Genomic DNA, 19408 nt, shown 5'->3' with positions numbered 1-19408 from the left:
ATAGGAAGAAAGACTACTATCTACCTGCTTTAAAAGAGGGTTTTGATAAGAAGATAAATACAGATTTAGAAAACTATTAAAACTCCAGCTACAAAGGAAATGAAAAACATGAATTGTCTATGTTCCTGTCATCTCCTCATCCATCCATCTTATAATAGCCTTATTGCAACTAGACATGGGGTGATGAATGCAGAAATGTCAGACAAAAAGGAAAATGTAAAGATAAAAGACTAAAATGGGGGAAAAACCCACACAACAAAGAAGTGACTGCATGTTGCTTTTGTTATCATTTTGTTTCCAAAAGCTGCCTGGGTGCTAGTTAAAAGCCAGAATTCCATAAAGACAGAAGCAATCCACAAAAGAACCCTGATGTGTCTGAAAAAAAAATTATAATACAGAAAAAAATGGATAAAGCTACCACCAAAGGTTCTCTCTCTCTTTAAAGTAAAGCTCTAAACTCACACACTGAAAGCTTTTATTTAAGGATCTCAAAGCACTTTACCAGCAAGTAATTATCCTACCATTTCCTCCTAACAGTTGAAAACTTGGAAACCTTGAGACTCAAGTTCAGCAGGAGCCTTCAAATCCTATAATGCAGAAATATAGAGTTTAAGTTACTTACTTGAGTACCACAACCATCAATAAGAAACCCATTGTTGCTTTGCTTCCCTCTGCTTTAAACCACTCTTTTCTTCCCAAAAATTGCTCATTGCAATCTGCCAGAGATTTAAAAAGGGGAAAAAAAACCTCACCTCCTAGAGTCTTTTCTCTGCCAAGGCATTAACAGTACATACCAAATATGCATCATCTCTTCTACTATAGAATACATTTTAGTTAAACCAAATTGCATGGAGAAGAATTTCTCACTGTTTAAAAAAAAATTCATAAAGGGACACTTGGGTGGATCAGTCAGTTAAGCGTCTGCCTTTGGCTCAGGTCATGATCTCAGGGTCCTGGAATTGAGTCCCACATTGGGCTCCCTGCTCAGAGAGGAGTCTGCTTCTCCTTCTGCCTGCCACTCCCCCTGCTTGTGCTTCCTCTCTCTCTCTCCTACTAAACAAATAAAATCTTAAAAAAAAAAAAAGCCATGAAAACCATCAGCAATTTGTTTGTAAGAACTCTTCTCCTTCCAAATTTTCATTGACCCATGAAACAAATATTCAAATAGACTTTCTTTTCCAATTTTACTCCTCCTAATTACACCAGAATTATCTTATGTAAAAAAAATAACACTATTCCATTATTTTCCCAGGTGGTACCACATATCCTCTTAAAAGGAAATTTTTTAAGGAAAAATTCACCAATTTGTAATAAGAATAGTCTTCCACAAGAGACTGAGTATAATTAGTTGAAGTAAAATTCAACAGTAAGGAGATACATCTCTGCACAATAGAAAGAGAAGTCTCTAGAGCTTGTGGAGAATATCTAGGACTGAAAGAGTAAGAAGGGAAAAGGGAAAGGGAAGAAGAGGGAAGAAACCAGGCTAGTGACAACAGTTTATGGATTATGAATTGTTACCCATTCCTAAAATCTCACTTCTCAAAATAACTTCACCAAGTCAATTTGATTCTCCACTCTAGGAAAAATATTAAGGCCACTGTCACTGATCCCTTCCTCTGCACCAAACCCACCAGATGAAGAATCAGAATGAAGATGGAGCATGGTTGGGGCAGTGGGGAGGGAAGAGTAGAATTAAAATTGAAAATGAGTTGAGGTTTTTGCTTTTTATTGATTGAAAAAAGTACAGCTTTGGGTCTTAATTATAGTGGCAATGAATAGACAAATAAAAGAGAAAGCACTCTTTCTAACCAAGGATCTAGGAAATAAATGAAATCTGAACAAAGAAAATTCTATCTCCAATCAAAAGTGGGAAAGAAATAAAGCATGGTAAGTATGAATGCAAAATAAAATATTAGAAAAAGTCCTGGTGGGGAGGAGCAAGACGGCAGAGGAGTAGGAGACCTAAATTTCATCTGGTCCAAGGAATTCAGCTGGATAGGGATCAAACCATTCTGAACACCTACGAACTCAACAGGAGATCAAAGAAAAGAATAGCAGCAACTCTGAACAGAAAAGCAACCACTTTCTGGAAGGTAGGACTGCAGAGAAATGAATCGGAGGTGATATTTGGGAAGATAGACAGCAGGGAAGGGGGCCTCCGTCGGCCACTTCTGGCAAGTGATAGAGCAGTGGAGCACAAAATCGGAACTTTTAGAAGTCAGCTATGCTGAGGGACGTTGCTCCAGTGGCTAAGGGGGGAGTGGAACCCTCACTGGGACAGTGTGGTCTCAGGACCCTCGGGGTCACAGAAAGACCGGAGGTGCCTCAGTGCAGCAGAGCTCCCAGGATCAGAGCAGGGAAGCCGCCTGCAGAGACGGAGCTGAGGAGTGGGCTCTCAGCTTGGGGTTGCCATAAACCATGATCCCCAGCACAGTCGGGCCACTGCTCTTCCAGCAGGAACCAAACAAACCGCAGATCCAGGGAGACTCCCCTTCCTCCCCCAGGAGGAGAGGCATGGGAACTCACCACAGGGATCTGCTGGGTTTGGAGACTCCACACGGGGTCGGGTGCCAGAGATAGAAACGTTCAGTCACAGGCCAGGTGAGGGCAGAGTGCACCCAGAGACTGGGGAAACAGGAGTGATTGACTGCTTTTCTCTGGGGGCGCACTGAGGAATGGGGCCCCAAGTTCTCAGCTCCTCCAGGGCAGAGATTGTGAGGCCGCCATTTTCACTCTCCTCCTCCAAAGCTGTACAGAGAGCTTGCAGGGAACAAAAGCTCCCAAGAGCAAACCCGAGCAGATTACTTAGCCCAGGCTGGCAAGGGCAGGGCAATTCCACCTCCAGCAAAGACATATGGGAACCATGGCAACAGGCCCCTCCCCCAGAGGATCAGTAAGAACAGCCTGCCAAGACCAAGTTTACCGATCAATGAGAATGGCAGAACTCCAACAATAAGGGAATACTGCACATAGAATTCATGGCAACAGATTACACATTCTTCTCTAGTGCCCATGGAACATCCTCCAGAATAGATCACATCCTAGGTCACAAATCATGTCTCAACCAGTACCAGAAGATTGGGATTATTCCCTGCATATTTTCAGACCACAGTGCTTTGAAACTAGAACTCAATCACAAGGAAAGTCGGAAAGAACTCAAATACATGGAGGCTAAAGAGCATCCTACTAAAGAATGAATGGGTCAACCAGGAAACTAAAGAAGAATTTAAAAAATTCATGGAAACCAATGAAAATGAAAACACAGGGCACCTGGGTGCCTCAGTTGGTTGGGCGACTGCCTTCGGCTCAGGTCATGATCCTGGAGTCCCAGGATCGAGTCCCACATCGGGCTCCCTGCTCAGCGAGGAGGCTGCTTCTCCCTCCAACCCTCCCCCCTCTCATGTATTCTCATTCTCGCTCTCTCAAATAAATAAATAAATCTTTAAAAAAAAAAAAAGAAAATGAAAACACAACTGTTCAAAATCTTTGGGATGAGGCAAAGGCAGTCCTAAGAGGAAAGTGTATAGCAATACAAGCCTTTCTCAAGAAATGAAAAAGGTCTCAAATACACAACCTAACCCTACACCTAAAGGAGCTGGAGAAAGAACAGCAAATAAAGCCTAAGCCTAGCAGGAGAAGAGAAATAATAAATATCAGAGCAGAAATCAATGAAATAGAAACCAAAAGAACAGTAGAACAGATCAACGAAACTAGGAGCTGGTTCTTTGAAAGAATTTACAAGATTGATAAACCCCTGGCCAGATTTCTCAAAAAGAAAAGAGAAATGACCCAAATCAATAAAATAATGAATGAAAGGGAGAGATCATAACCAACACCAAAGAAATACAAACAATTATAAGAACATATTAAGAGCAACTATATGCCAGCAAATTAGATAATCTGGAAGAAATGGATGCATTCCTAGAGATGTATCAACTACCAAAACTAAACCAGGAAGAAATAGAAAACCTGAACAGACCTATCACCAGTAAGGAAATTGAAGTAGTAATCAAAAATCTCCCAACAAACAAGAGCTCAGGGCCAGATGGCTTCCCAGGGGAATTCTACCAAACATTTAAAGAAGAATTAATACCTATTCTTCTAAAACTGTTTCAAAAAATAGAAATGGAAGGAAAACTTCCAAACTCGTTTTATGAGACCACCATTACCTTGATCCCAAAACCAGACAAAGACACCACCAAAAGGAGAATTACAGACCAATATCTTTGCTGAACATGTTTGCAAAAATTCTCACCAAAATACTAGCCAATAGGATACAACAGTACATTAAAAGGATTATTCACCATGACCTAGTGGAATTTATCCCTCGGCTGCAAGGTCGGTTCAATATCTGCAAATCAATCATTGTGATATGATACATTAATAAAAGAAAGAACAAGAACCATATGATCCTCTCAATAGATGCAGAAAAAGCATGTGACAAAGTACAGCATCCTTTCTTGATCAAAACTCTTCAGAGTATAGGGATAGAGGGTACATACCTCAATATCATAAAAGTCATCTATGAAAAACCCACAGCAAATATCATTCTCAATGGGGAAAAATGTACAGCTTTCCCCCTAAGGTCAGGAACATGGCAGGGATCTCCACTATCACCACTGCTATTCAACATAGCATTGGAAGTCCTAGCCACAGCAATCAGAAAACAAAAAGAAACAAAAGGCATCCAAATCAGCACAGAAGAAGTCAAACTCTCACTCTTTGCAGATGATATGATACTTTATGTACAAAACCCAAAAGACTCCACCCCAAAAATGCTAGAATTCATACAGGAATTTAGTAAAGTGGCAGGATATAAAATCAATGCACAGAAATCAGTGTCATTCCTATACACCAACAACAAGACAAATAAAGAGAAATTAAGGAGTCAATCCCATTTACAATTGCACCCAAAACTATAAGATACCTAGGAATAAATCTAACCAAAGAGGCAAAGAATCTGTACTCAGAAACCTATAAAATACTCATGAAAGAAATTGAGGAAGACACAAAGAAATGGAAAAATGTTCCATGCTCATGGATTGGAAGAACAGATATTGTGAAGATGTCAATGCTATCTAGAGCAATCTACACATTCAATGCAATCCCTATAAAAATACCATCAACTTTTTTCAAAGAAATGGAGCAAATATTCCTAAAATTTGTATGGAACCAGAAAAGACTCCGAATAGCCAGGAATGTTGAAAAAGAAAAGCAAAGCTGTGGCATCACAATTCCGGACTTCAAGCTCTATTACAAAGCTGTCATCATTAAGACAGTATGGTACTGGCACAAAAACAGACACATAGATCAATGGAACAGAATAGAGAGCCCAGAAATGGACCCTCAACTCTATGGTCAACTAATCTTTGACAAAGCAGGAAAGAATGTCCAATGGAAAAAAGACAGTCTCTTCAACAAATGGTGTTGGGAAAATTGGACAGCCACATGCAGAAGAATGAAACTGGACCATTCCCTGAAACCACACACAAAAATAGACTCCAAATGGATGAAAGACCTAAGTGTGAGACAGGAGTCCATCAAAATCCTAAAGGAGAACACAGGCAGCAACATCTTTGACCTCAGCTGCTGCAACTTCTTCCTAGAAACATCGCCAAAGGCAAGGGAAGCAAGGGCAAAAATGAACCATTGGGACTTCATCAAGATAAAAAGCTTTTGCACAGCAAAAGAAACAGTCCACAAAACCAAAAGACAACCAACAGAATGGGAGAAGATATTTGCAAATGACATATCAGATAAAGGGCTAGTATCCAAAATCTATAAAGAACTTCTTAAACTCAACACCCAAACAACAAATGATCCAATCAAGAAATGGGCAGAAGACATGAACAGACATTTTTCCAAAGAAGACATCCAAATGGCCGACAGACACATGAAAAAGTGCTCAGCATCGCTCGGCATCAGGGAAATCCAAATCAAAACCACAATGAGATACCACCTCACACCCGTCAGAATGGTTAAAATTAACAAGTCAGGAAATGACAGGTGTTGGTAGGGATGTGGAGAAAGAGGAACCCTCCTACACTGTTGGTGGGAATGCAAGCTGGTGCAGCCACTCTGGAAAACAGTATGGAGGTTCCTTAAAAAGTTGAAAATAGAGCTACCATACAACCCAGCAATTGCACTACTGGGTATTTACCACAAAGATAGAAATGTAGGGATCTGAAGGGGTACGTGCACCCTGATGTTTATAGCAGCAATTTCCACAATAGCCAAACTATGGAAAGAGTGAAGATGTCCATCGACAGATGAATGGATAAAGAAGAGGTGGTATATACATACAATGGAATATTATGCAGCCATCAAAAGGAATGAAATCTTGCCATTTGCAACAATGTGGATGGAACTGGAGGGTATTATGCTGAGCGAAAGAAGTCAATCAGAGAAAGACATGTACCATATGATCTCACTGATAGGAGGAATTCTTAATCTCAGGAAACAAACTGAGGGTTGCTGGAGTGGTGGGGGGGTGGGAGGGATGGGGTGGCTGGGTGATAATTGGGGAGAGTATGTGCTATGGTGATTGCTGTGAATTGTGTAAGACTGCTGAATCACAGACCTGTACCTCTGACACAAATAATACATTATATGTTTTAAAAAAAAGAAGAAGAAGAAGATAGCAGGAAGGGAAAAATGAAGGGGGGCATTTTGGAGAAGGAGATGAACCATGAGAGACTATGGACTCAGAAACAAACTGAGGGTTCTAGAGAGGAGGAGGTTGGGGGGGATGGGTTAGCCTGGTGATGGGTATTAAAGAGGGCACGTAGTGCATGGAGCACTGGATGTTATACGCAAACAATGAATCATGGAATACTACATCAAAAACTAATGATGTAATGTATGGTGATTAACATAACAATAAAAAATTTTAAAAAAACAGATTTAAATTCACCCTTTTGAAACACAAACTCTCAAAATAATTTTTTTCCAAATAAATCCAAGCATGTTACTCTAGAAGCCTAAACAAGGAAACTGACACAAAACGATAGAAAACAAAAGGATTAACACAAATGTTAAGCAATATGTACCAGCTGAAATATAATGTAAGGTAAAAAATCCCATAAAAGATAAAGATGAGCATTTCACACTGGAAAAATAAACTACACGCTAATAACACATAAAATCATAAATACAGATTCCCAATAATAGGGTCTCAAAGCACGCAAAGCAAAGACTGAAATACTAGGAAATAAAAATAATCTTTACTTTAAAGATTCAAACACATTCGTCTAAAAACTAATAGATCAAGCAAAGAAAAAAAAGGACATAGAAGAATAGAATTATATTTTTATGATTTTTTTATTGAAGTATAGTTGACACATTTTACATTAGCTTCAGGTGTTAGAATTATAGTTTTAACTTTGACCTACTGAATATATCAAAAAAATGTAGATCCAGTAAACTTAGAATGTACATTCTTTTTACATACACAGAATATACTCAAAAATCCATCATTAATCAGGTTAAAAGGATAATGTGATGAGGTAAGTATTACCTAATACCAAAACAAGACAAAGACATTACCAGAAAAACTACAGACCAATATCTCTCATGAACAGAGATGCAGAAATCCTCAATAAAATATTAGCAAATTGATTCCAACATATATAAAGAGAATTACACATCATGATCAAATAGGATTTATCCCAGGTATACATGGCTGGTTCAAATTCAAAATTTAATTATTATAATCCATCATACCAGTATGCTAAAAAAGAAATATGATCATATCAATAGATGCAAAAAAAGCATTTGACAAAATCCAATACCCACTCATGACATAAACTAGGAATAGAGGGGGCATCCTCAACTTGACAAATAATATCTACAAAAACCTATAACTAACATCATACTTAGTGGTGAGAAAATCAGAGTTCACTAGATCAGGAACAAGGCAAAAATGTCCTCTCTCACTACTCCTTTTCAACACCATACTGGAATTTCTAACTAACACAATAAAACAACAAAAAGAAATTAAAGATATACAAGTTGGCAAGGAAGAAATAAAACTGTCTTTGCAGATGACATAATCATATGTGTATAAAATGTGAAGGAATCACAAGAAAACTATTGAAACTAGTTAAGTGATTTAGCAAGAATGAAGGATACAAGGTTAATATACAAAAGTCAGTCACTTTCCCACTTACCAGCAATGACAAATGGAATTTGAAGTGAAAAACACAGTACATTTACATTAGCACCCACAAAAATGAAATACTTAGGTAAAAGTCTACCAACATACATACAATATCTGAGGCAAATTACAAAACTGATGAACAAAATCAAAGAACTAAATAAATGGAGAGCTATTCTATGTTCACAAACAGAAAGACTCAGTATTATCAGGATGTCAGTTCTTTCCAAAATCATCTTTGGATTCAGTGAAATCCCAATCAAATTCTCAGCAAGTTATTTTGTGAATATTGACAAGCTAAATCTAAAGTTTCTATGGAGAGGCAAAAACCCAGAACAGTCAACACAATGGTGAAGGAAAAAAAGAGAGCTGAGGCTACCTGACATCAATACTTACTGTAAAGCTACGGTAATCAAGACAGTGTGGTGTTGGTGAAAGAATAGATAAGTAGATCAATGGAACATAATAGAGAGCTGAGAAATAGACTCACATAAATACAGTCAACTGATCTTTGACAAAGGAGCAAAAGCAATACAATGAAAAAAATGGCTTTTAAACAAATGGTGCTGGAACAACTAGACATCCACATGAAAAAAAAAAATGAATCTAGACTCAGACCCTACACTATTCACAAAAATTAACTCAAAAATAGATCACAGGTTGGAGGCCTGGGTGGCTCAGTCGTTAAGTGTCTGCCTTCGGCTCAGGTCATGGTCCCAGGGTCCTGGGATCGAGCCCCACGTCGGGCTCCCGGCTCCGCAGGAAGTCTGCTCCTCCCTCTCCCACTCCCCCTGCTTGTGTTCCCTCTCTCGCTGTGTCTCTCTCTGTCAAATAAATAAATAAAACCTTTAAAAAAAAAGAAAAATAGATCACAGGTCTAAATGTGAAATGCAAAACTATAAAACTCTTAAAAGACAACATAGGAGAAATCTAGATGTCTGTTAACATGGCAATGACTTTTCAGATACAGCAGCAAAAGCATAATCCATGAAAGAAATCATTGATAAACTGGACTTCATTAAAATTAAAAACTTCTGCTCTTTGAAAGACACTATAAAAAGAATGAAAAGACAAGTCATGGACAGGCAGAAAATATTTGTGAAAAACACATCTGATAAAGGACTGTCATCCAAAACATGAACTCATAAAACTCAATAAGAAAACAAATAACCCAATTAAAAATGAGCCAAAGACCTTAATAGACATCTCACAAAGAAGATATACAGATGACAATGAGTATATGAAAAGATCCTCCACATCATATGTCATGAGGGAAACCTAAATTAAAACAAGATACCACTACACACCTATTAGAATGGCCAAAATCTGGAATACTGACAACACCAAATGTTGGTGAGGACACGAAATAAGAGAAACTCTCATTCATTGCTGGTGGGAGTACAAAATAGTACATTTGTTTTGGAAGACAGGCTGTTTCTAACGAAACTAAATATTCTTTTACCATGATATGGCAATTGTGCTTCTTGTATTCACCCAAAAAAGTTGAAAATTTATGTCCACACAAAAACCTATTCACAGAAGCTTGTAGCCACTTATTCATAATTGCCAAAACTTGGAAGCAACCAAGATGTCCTTCAGTAGGTGAATGGATAAACTGTGGTACATCCAAAGAATGGAAAATTACTCAGCACTAAAGGGAAATAAGCTACCGTTTGGGGAACACACAGAGGAATTAATAAGGGAAGAGACAATCTGAACAGGCTACATACTGTATGATTCCAATTTCAGGAAAAGGCAAAACTATGGACGCAGTAAAAAGATTATTATTTGCCAGAAGCTAAGGGTGGAAGGGAAGAATAGGCAAGCCATAGAGAATTTTCATAGTGAAACCATTCTCTATTATACTACAGTGATGGATATATGCCATTGCACATTTGTCCACACCCATAGAAGGTACAACACGGAGAGTGTACTCTAATATAAATCATGGACCTTAGGTGATAATGATATATCAACATAGGTTCATTAACTCTAACAAATGTTCCACTGCAGTGACCCCTAGATCCCCAATCCTACAAATGCCAAGGTTCAAGGCTGCAGAAACCCAAATGTGCAGTTCCATTCTAAAATCATTAAGTAAGGTGTGTCCGGCCAGCAGAGAACCTGAATAAGGGCTTACCTGAAAATACCCAGGGCTATCAGCTTCCCCCACCTTCCAAGATCAGTCACCAGCCATTTTCCTCTTTCTCCTCTTCCTGCAGACCGGAGTATGATCTCCTTCAAGCGCCCTTTGCTCTATAGCTACACCAACCACAGACAATGGAAGCAGGTTGGGCTGGGGCCTGGTCCTGGTGAGTGGAGTATGAGGTTTCCCAGGAAAGCATTTGGAGCCCACAAAATGCGCTTTGTGGCTCTGGTTGTGTGAGGGAGAGTAAATGTGACTCCAGGTGGACGGACAAGGAGAGGATAAGCTGAGATGAGCTGAGCAACAGGGGCAACTGAGACAATGGCAGGATTGGGCCCCAGCCACTGCTGCTGAGACCACTCTTCCTAGAGGAAGCCCAATCTCACGAGATATCAGAAGATCTATGGGGGCTGGCAAGGGAGTCTTGGATAAGAAACACCTGAGTGCCACAGGTGCTAGAGGCCTCTGATCACAGACTTATAGTTGAGGAGTCTGGTATATGCCACCTATCAAGCAATCCCCAATCCTCATGGACCCCTCCCCCAATGCCCTAGCGAGAGTCACAGTGCTGTGGTGTCTTGACCTGGGGGCCCAGCCAAATAGAGGGGACTGAGTTCTAGCCCAAAGGCAGTGCAGGGGCAGGACCACGTGAAGTTACAGTGTGGGAGTGAACTGAGCATGCTTGCAGCTCAGTCTCTCACCTTCAGTAGACCAAAGGCCCCGGGGAAGTAACTCAGGTTTCTGGAGCGGAACCCTGGGGCCGCAGTCCCATGTCTGTGAAGGTCCAAGGCACAGTTCAGTCTGAAATCTGGGATGTCAGGCCAGCAGACGACCTGAATGGGAGCTCACTTGCTAATATCTGAGCTGTCACAGTTTTGCCCGCCTTCTGCCTCAGTCTCCAAAGGTCCTCCTCTTTCTCCCCTTCCTGCAGACCTGAGAATGGTGCCCTCCAAACACCGCTTGCCCCTACGTCCAAACCACAGACTATGTCACCGTCACCTACTAATGTCTCCAAGAGCTACCACAATACAAAACAATTAGAAATCAAAAGGATAGCAAGAAAGAAAAAGAAAAAGAAAGAAAGAAAGAAAGAAAGAAAGAAAGAAAGAAAGAAAGAAAGAAAGAAAGAGCCATATAATTGAAAACCCATTATCCTACATCCCCAAATCAATGGGTCAAAGAGCAAATAGCTCAAATTATGAAATACTTATAGTTAAAAGATCATGAAAGTGCTGCACACCATAATTTTGAAAGCAAAGTTATGTATATAAAGTCAAATTTATAGATTTAAAAACATCTAACAGGGAATAAAATGTCTAAAATTAGTTGAGCATTCAACTTAAAAATTAGAAATTAAGCAATGGAACATTTTTTGCAAGAACACTTTTTAAAACTATGTAATAAGCCAGTAATTAAGATAAGAGCAAAAATCAATGAAACAGAAAAAGAAGAGAAAGGATTAACAAAACTAAATTTATTTTTAAAAGACAACTAATATAGGAAATTCTTTAGTAAGATTCATGAAGAAAAAAGAAAACACTGATAAATAAGCAAGATTCAGAATGAAAGAGGGAAACCCACTACTTATAAAGCAGAGATTTTTTTTTAATTATGAATTAAAGATTGGCCAGAAAATATTTCCTAAGGAAAAGGACTGGACTAGCTCAAAAACCACTAAAACCAATAGAATGATAGACAAAACATCTCTCCAAAAGTCACCACCCAGAGAGTTTATCCAGGCAGGTTTTACTAACCATCCAAGTAACATGTAATAACCTACAGCTTCTATAATTTTTTCTAGAGTACAGAAATAAGGTAAAGTGGCCTGTAATTTTTATAAGACCAGTATAACATATATGACAAAATTAGAAAGACATTCAAAACATTAATATTCTAGATCATCTCCATTTGTGAATATATTCACAAAAATTCTATGTAAAGATTACCTAAATGAATCCAACAGTATTGTGTAGAAACACACCGTAAGTTCTATTGCTTTTACAAATTATACTAATTTTATAAGTTGAAAGATGCTTCAAAATTAGATAATTTATGTTAACTACATTAAGTGATTAAAGGGGAACATGTCATTTCAAATCATATAAAAATAAAAACATTCAATAAAATGTAACTTTTACTTGTTTTTAAAAAGCCCTTAGCAAACTAGACAAAGAGGTAATCTTATTTAACTGTATAACAGGTGACTAGCAAAAACGTACTGCAAACATCATGCAAACTTCATGGAGGTTCAGGTCAATACAATCAGACAGGATAAAAAAAGACAAATATTTAAATAAAGAGTCAAAATGTCATTTGAAAAAGATATGATCATGAATATAGGAAAAAAGGAGAATCAATAGACAAACTTCTATAATTAATGACAATGTAACAATAAGATGCATGAACCTCATCTCAAAAAACAAAAGTAGTTTCTCTATACCCACGATTATCATTTAGAGAGTAATATGCCAGTCATAACAACAATAAAACCTGTAAGAGTAGGATTTAACCTAACAAAAGCTTTACAAAGCCATTCTGAAAAACAGGTAAACGGCATTAAATGGCATTTAATAGACATCCAAATATACCACAATAGGTGGAGAAATATCTCAGACACATGAATGAATGAATGAATGAATGAATGAATGAATAGGTAGGTAGAAAACTTTATTTATTCATTCAGCAATTATTTTTAGAGTTCCTGCTATGTCAGACTCTGATCCAGGTTACAGAAAAAAGAACACAAAAGAAAATTTGTATCCTTATAGAGGATAATGAAATAAATATATCTATTTCTGCCAAATTAGACTGCACATCCAGCGGCAAATGCAGTCAAAATATGTAGAGAGTTTAAAAGAATTTACTACAGGACCATATTGTTGCAGTTTGTATTCTAAATGAATGGTGACATTTGGAACTTGTGCAATGTGGCAGTCATAATTTGCAAATTTTAAAATTAATAAAAAATAAAATTGTAAAATAACTGTAATTTCAAAAAATAAAGCAAATAGCAGAGCTTAAATCAACAAGAAAATAAGATATTTTATAAGGCTATAGTAATTAAGGCAGTGTTATAATAATTGAAAAGAAAGCCAGATCTAGAAACATATCCATGTATGTACAGAGATCCATGTATCCATTTTATACCAATGTGAGTAACAAATATAATAATTTAGACAACATGAAATGTTAGAAAGGACTGTGGGATTATGAATTATTGGAATCATTTTAGGGTACAATTTGGTAGACTGGTGAAACCAAGAATATGCATACCCTGTGCCCTACTCCACTTTTGGCTGTAAACCACCAGAGAAACTTACATACCTGAATACAGAGAGAGCTATAAACACACTCTTTGCAGCATCGTAATAGCAAAGAATTGGAAGCATTTTTTTTTCAAGTACTCAATAATTTATTTTTAAGCTAAGTGTGCCTATTACTTGAAATGTGGAAGACTGCTTCGGCATAAAAAGAATCACACTTCAAACTAAATAACGAATGTGTTATTTCTCTTCTAATTTTTTAAAATATGAACATTCTGTAATTCAGTCATGGGGGCCTTTACTTCCAGGTGACTTCTTCATTGGGTCTCAATTCCCTTTTAAACAACAAACTTTTGTTCTGGAAAGCAGTCAGCTTTTCATCATTCTTTCTGTCTAGATAACATCCAAGGACAAACCCCATGGGCACAAGTATATGTACCCAGTGGTCACGAACAATCTGAATTACATTCATCCTGAGTGCTGCGGCCCTGATGCCAAAAACGACCCCACGACCCTAGAAGCATGTTTTTAAGTTTTATTTAAATTCCAGTTAGTTAATATATACTGTAAAATTAGTTTAGGTGTACAATGTTGTACACACTTCCATACAACACCCAGCGCTCAGCACAAGAGCACTCCTTAATCCCCATCACCTTTTTAACCCATCTCCCCTGACTTCCCCCTGGTAGTCATCAGTTTGTTCTCTATCATTCAGAGTCTGTTTCTTGGTTTGCCGCTCTCTCTTTTTTCCCTTTGCTTGTCTCTTTTGTTTCTTAAATGGAAGCATCTTTAAATATCTAAGTTAAAAGATAAATAAAATATATATAATAAAATAATAATATATAAATAAATAAATAAATAAAAATATAAAGTGTTATATTAGGTATGACTGCTAAAATTATATATATCAACATAGATCTTAGAAACTAAAGTTTTGTGAAAAGTATCAGAAGTAGAATGAGAAGTACATCAAAATGCCACTGTATAAATGTTTTAAATATAAAACATATATATTAAATACATTACAAACATAAAATATATTACTATTACTATACATTTTATGATATACATTTATACAAAAATAAGGACATAAAAGGTAGATACACATGGAAAGTAGATGTGAGTGGGAAATTTCATTGGAAAGATTTTTTTTTAATTTAAAGAAGAAATACAAATAAAGTCTATTAAATTCATGAATGCTTGCTTGAGTGGTATTTTGGCACTGAAAATCAATTAAAGAGCTAGATTTCACCTTGGAGTGATACACCACAGGACAGAAACAAAATAAGGGGGAAACAACTAAAGAATTCCAGCCTACCTAAGTTTTCCATTACCCTCCTACACAAAGAATAGACAGAAATAGAGGCTCTGGACTTCTACCCACCATGGAATAAAGATTTTAAGTCACCATTCTCATCTAGGTAACACAAGCTGGCTATAGCAGCTCCCAACTGACATCTCACATTTATAACAATCAGCCTTTTATTGAGGGCAAGGGCTGTGTCTTAATTTAGTTAATCTCATCAACTCACTGTATGTTTCTTGTGCATAAGATATTGTGCTAAAAGTTGATAGAGACGGAAAAGATGTCTTTTAATTGAATCTGTAATTTGTAGAAAGTTCAAAATCACCTCACATGCTAAGTATCCATCACACTCAGAGAAGTTAAATGATTTGCCCAATATCCCACAATTAATAAAGGGAATGAAAAAGAGAAGTTGAAATACCCGAAGTTCTGGGCAATTCAGAGAAATACTAAGGATAGGATCAGAAGAATCAATTCATAGAAGGATTCTACTTAAACAACGACAAAAACAAAATGCACAGTATTTATGGAAGTGGATATACTGAATGATGTGAAAATTGGAAAAATACATTACTGGATGGGGACAAAAGATGGGCCACTCTAGAAGTTACAAAAAAGACTGAAAGTATGGCAATAACATATCTACACTGGGTGACCTATTTTTTTCTATCTCTAATGTAAATGGTTTGATTTCACTGGGATGCCTGGCTCATACTCAACCTGTCATGACTTGAGCACTCTTTCAGCACAGGGCCTAGATCGGTGGGGTCTTTTCTAAGTCAGAGAATGCCACTATTCTTGTATCATGATCCACAGCTGTGAGGTCACTGTGGTGACTTTATTTGGGCAGTAATAATGACATTTTCAGTGCCAGCAATAATTATTCAATTTGTCATCTAATTGTTAAGTGAGCCAAACTTGGGATGGATAGTAATATGTGACGTTATTTCTCAACTTTCCACCAGGGATGTGGAAACCGTGGATTTATTGGTGAGGAAGTGAGTACCATTTGAGAATGAACAATAGTTTCAGCTTTCAGCATGGGCAGACTCTGGGGCAGCATTTCCATCCTTTGGACGGGAAATAGAAAATTTTATTCTCATTTCCAGCTCTGCCCAGGGCCACAAGCAGAAATGTGAAGATTATTGTTCTCCAAAAAAGAGACATGAATATAACCACAGGCCAACAACATCATTAGCCACCCATTCAATACTCCAGTAATGATTGATGGGAAAAGGGAAGCTTTAGTCTCCTGGGATTGTCCAGAGTGGCTCATAACAGTAACAGCGTTATTGCAGCCAGCCATAAATCACCAGTGTTACTGCACTTCTCTTGGAAAACTCTATAGCCATGGTCTCAAGGGTTTGCACAGTGAGTCTGCCTTGCACATTTAACATTGGCATTTTGATTCAAAATCTCTGAAAGAGGTCGTAGCAGAATAGAAATAAAGTTTACTTCTGAAGAATATATTTGGGATATATGGGATCTGAATTAGAGTATCAGGTACTTTTCTTAATTGAAGTAACTTTTTTTAAATTTCCAAAAAAAGAAACAAATAACAGATCTTGTATAATGTCAGAGGTGAAAAGTATTATACTTTTCACTTTTTATTTTTATAAAAAAAAATTATACTTTTTTTGCTCCCTTTCCTTCCAAAAATCCCATTGAAATGACAGAAAACATAACCAAAATTAATTCGTATGGTCTTTCAAAAATAATTATCCAGGCAAGAAATTATGAGTACTTTCTGGAAGAGAGAGGCAGAGAATCTGGCATCAACTAGATGGAGAAATAAAAGCCCAGAAAATGGTGAGCCAAAGACAGAAAAGATCTGAAAAACCTAAGAGCCATTCTTTCCAACAAAATTCTGGATTAACTTCTCACAGAGTCAGCAAGTACAGAAGGTGGTAGCAAATTGTGGGTAATTAATAATAGTACCAGTGGAAATTTTGAACTAGTAATCCCACTTCTCCTGTATGGGAGATGGATGGACATGTGAACTGCAGTTTGGCCCTGGACAAATACAAAAGAAAGGTCTATAAATAAGTAAAGTTGATGGAGTAGTTATTTCCTAGTATGAATGTATATTAACACAAACACACACAAACATATATACTCATATACTTACAAAAGAGGAGTTTGTCATTCTCTGTTTTATAAATGGGACAATATTGTACAAAATTTTATGAAGCATCGAAATAAAAAGTAGTTTTGTTTTAGGATATATAAGACCCATAAGATGACTGTCTTGGGGCGCCTGGGTGGCTCAGATGGTTAAGCATCTGCCTTCGGCTCAGGTCATGATCCCAGGGTCCTGGGATCGAGTCCTACATCGGGCTCCCTGCTCCTTGGGAGCCTGCTTCTCCCTCTGCTTCTCTCTCTCTCTCTCTCTCTCTCTCATGAATAAATAAATAAAATCTTAAAAAAAAAAAAAAGATGCCTGTCCTGTGCCAAACTCAGAATATGTGAAAGAATTTCTAGTGAAAAAGATATTTGGCTGATTTAGTTCATATGAAATGAAAAACTATTACTCTAACCATTATATCTATTTAACAAGATTCACTGTTGACTTTTAAGAGAAATTTTTTAACTAATTGTGACATGCAATTCAATTAAGAAAAAATTAAAACTACAAGTTTAATCAAATAGAAAACCTTGAGATTACTAAATGTGAACATCATACAATTTTAAGCATGTTACAAAGATCAAGATTGCAATCATGAGCTAAATAAAAAACTCTAGGTCACCACAAGGACATAACTGCCAACAGTCACTCTTCCATTGCAATGGTTGGAGAAGAATATATGGCTGAAATTATACAGCTAAATCAATGATGTATCATTTAGTCTTCATCTAGGTGCAAGTGTAGGCTAAGTGATAAAGACATTTAATTATTTCACACAAGAAGTCTTCAAGTAGGAAGTTCAAGGGTAAATACCGAAGCTCAATGACTTTAAGTGACAATTTTTTATACAAATTTATGTTATTATTTAAATATGTGATGACACTATTACATAAAAGTAACAGAGGTGATAAATAAATAACTACAACATATAGCTAAGGTCTACATCAACTTGGCTGTATATCATAACTTATTCTTCTGCCTTCTCTTTGGCCATTTGAGGTTTGGTTAATGATTAAATTTTGCATGCCAATTTCTGGAATTTTAAAATGTGAAAGAATTTGACCTTACATATAAAGAAAGAAAAACAAGTAGATATAGTACATTATATCTTAGTTCAAAATACTATTTTCAGATATTCAAGGATCCAGAAAGTTTACCATCCATGTCCTCCTTCTAAAAAAGTTTATTACTGGACAAAATCCACTAAAATAAAAACTCAATCCAAAAGACAAACATGAGGGGCACCTGGGTGGCTCAGTTGGTTAAGCAACTGCCTTCAGCTCAGGTCATGATCCTGGAGTCCCAGGATGGAGTCCCACATCAGTATCCCTGCTCAGCAGGGAGTGTGCTTCTTCCTCTGACCCTCCCCCCCTCATGCTTTCTCTCTTATTCTCTCGCAAATAAATAAATAAATAAAATCTTTAAAAAAATTTTTCCAAAAGACAAACATGGGATCCAAGATATGGTGAAATCACCTCATGTATTACTCAGCTTTGGCTGCCATAACAAAATACTAATAGACTGGGTGGCTTAAACAACAGAATTTTATTTTCTCACAGTTCTGGAGGCTGGAAATCTGAGATCAGGGTGCCAGCAGGGTCAGTTTCTGGTGAGAACTCTTTTCCTAACTTGCAGATGGCCACCATCTCCCTGTGTGTTCCTATAACTTCTCTGAACACCACGAAGGGAATGAGCTTTCTATTGTCACTTCTTATAATGACACTAATCCTATCTGATTAGTGTCACACTCTCAAGACCTCATTTAACCCTAATTACCTCCTAAGGTCCTATATACAAATACAGTCACATTGGGAATTAGGGTTTCAACATATTAATGTGGAAGGGGGACAAAATTCAGTCCTTAGCACATAACATATGCAATAATAAAAAAAAATCTCTGTATGAACACTGTGTCAATGCAAAAAATGGTTCAGATCAGAGGAGGAAGTCTGAGAACTTTGAAAAACCACCTTCAAAATTAGACTAGATACTACTGTGCAAATTTTTGAGTAAGAATGTATAAATTATAACATGCTCTTAATGAGAAAGTATTCTCCCTATTCAGTAAGAAAAGAAAGCTTTTAACTATGAACAAATAAAAATAGAAAGTTATGATCCAGACAAAGTAAGATGTGGTAAGATTTTGAGCAGCTGAGAAAACTATAAGAAATAACACTTTCTGAAATAATGAAGCCAAAACACCTAGTCATGTAACTCAGAAAGACCAATGGAACCAAACTAGTCTTCTGAATTTATAGTTCTTTGTGTTTCCTAAAAGTGATTTGTCATTTTACCATACATTTTGCTTACAGATCAGTCTTTTCATATTAATTTCTCTCAAAGAGTGATCCTAAAAGTAGTCTTGAATTTTAAACTTGTATTTAAATTAATGAAAGATGAACTGATTTTTATT

At 37.0% G+C, this 19408-nt stretch overlaps 1 protein-coding gene across 1 annotated transcript; it reads right to left on the bottom strand.

The window, feature by feature from the left end:
• Nucleotides 1-13826: 13826 nt before the first annotated feature.
• Nucleotides 13827-14065, bottom strand: LOC114206853 (NADH dehydrogenase [ubiquinone] 1 beta subcomplex subunit 1). Its single transcript, XM_028100773.2, has one exon. It carries the CDS (start codon nt 14034-14036, stop codon nt 13863-13865), a length of 174 nt encoding a protein of 57 aa, XP_027956574.1. The 5' UTR covers nt 14037-14065; the 3' UTR covers nt 13827-13862.
• Between the last annotated feature and the right edge of the window lie 5343 nt (nt 14066-19408).

This window comes from Eumetopias jubatus, unplaced genomic scaffold (assembly GCF_037043125.1).
Source record: "Eumetopias jubatus isolate StellerSeaLion01/CBP00866 unplaced genomic scaffold, mEumJub1_p1.0 scaffold_2, whole genome shotgun sequence".
NCBI classification, from domain to species: Eukaryota; Metazoa; Chordata; class Mammalia; order Carnivora; family Otariidae; genus Eumetopias; species Eumetopias jubatus.
The sequence above is the reverse complement of the archived record's forward strand: the minus strand, read 5'-3'. Positions and strand labels throughout refer to the sequence as shown.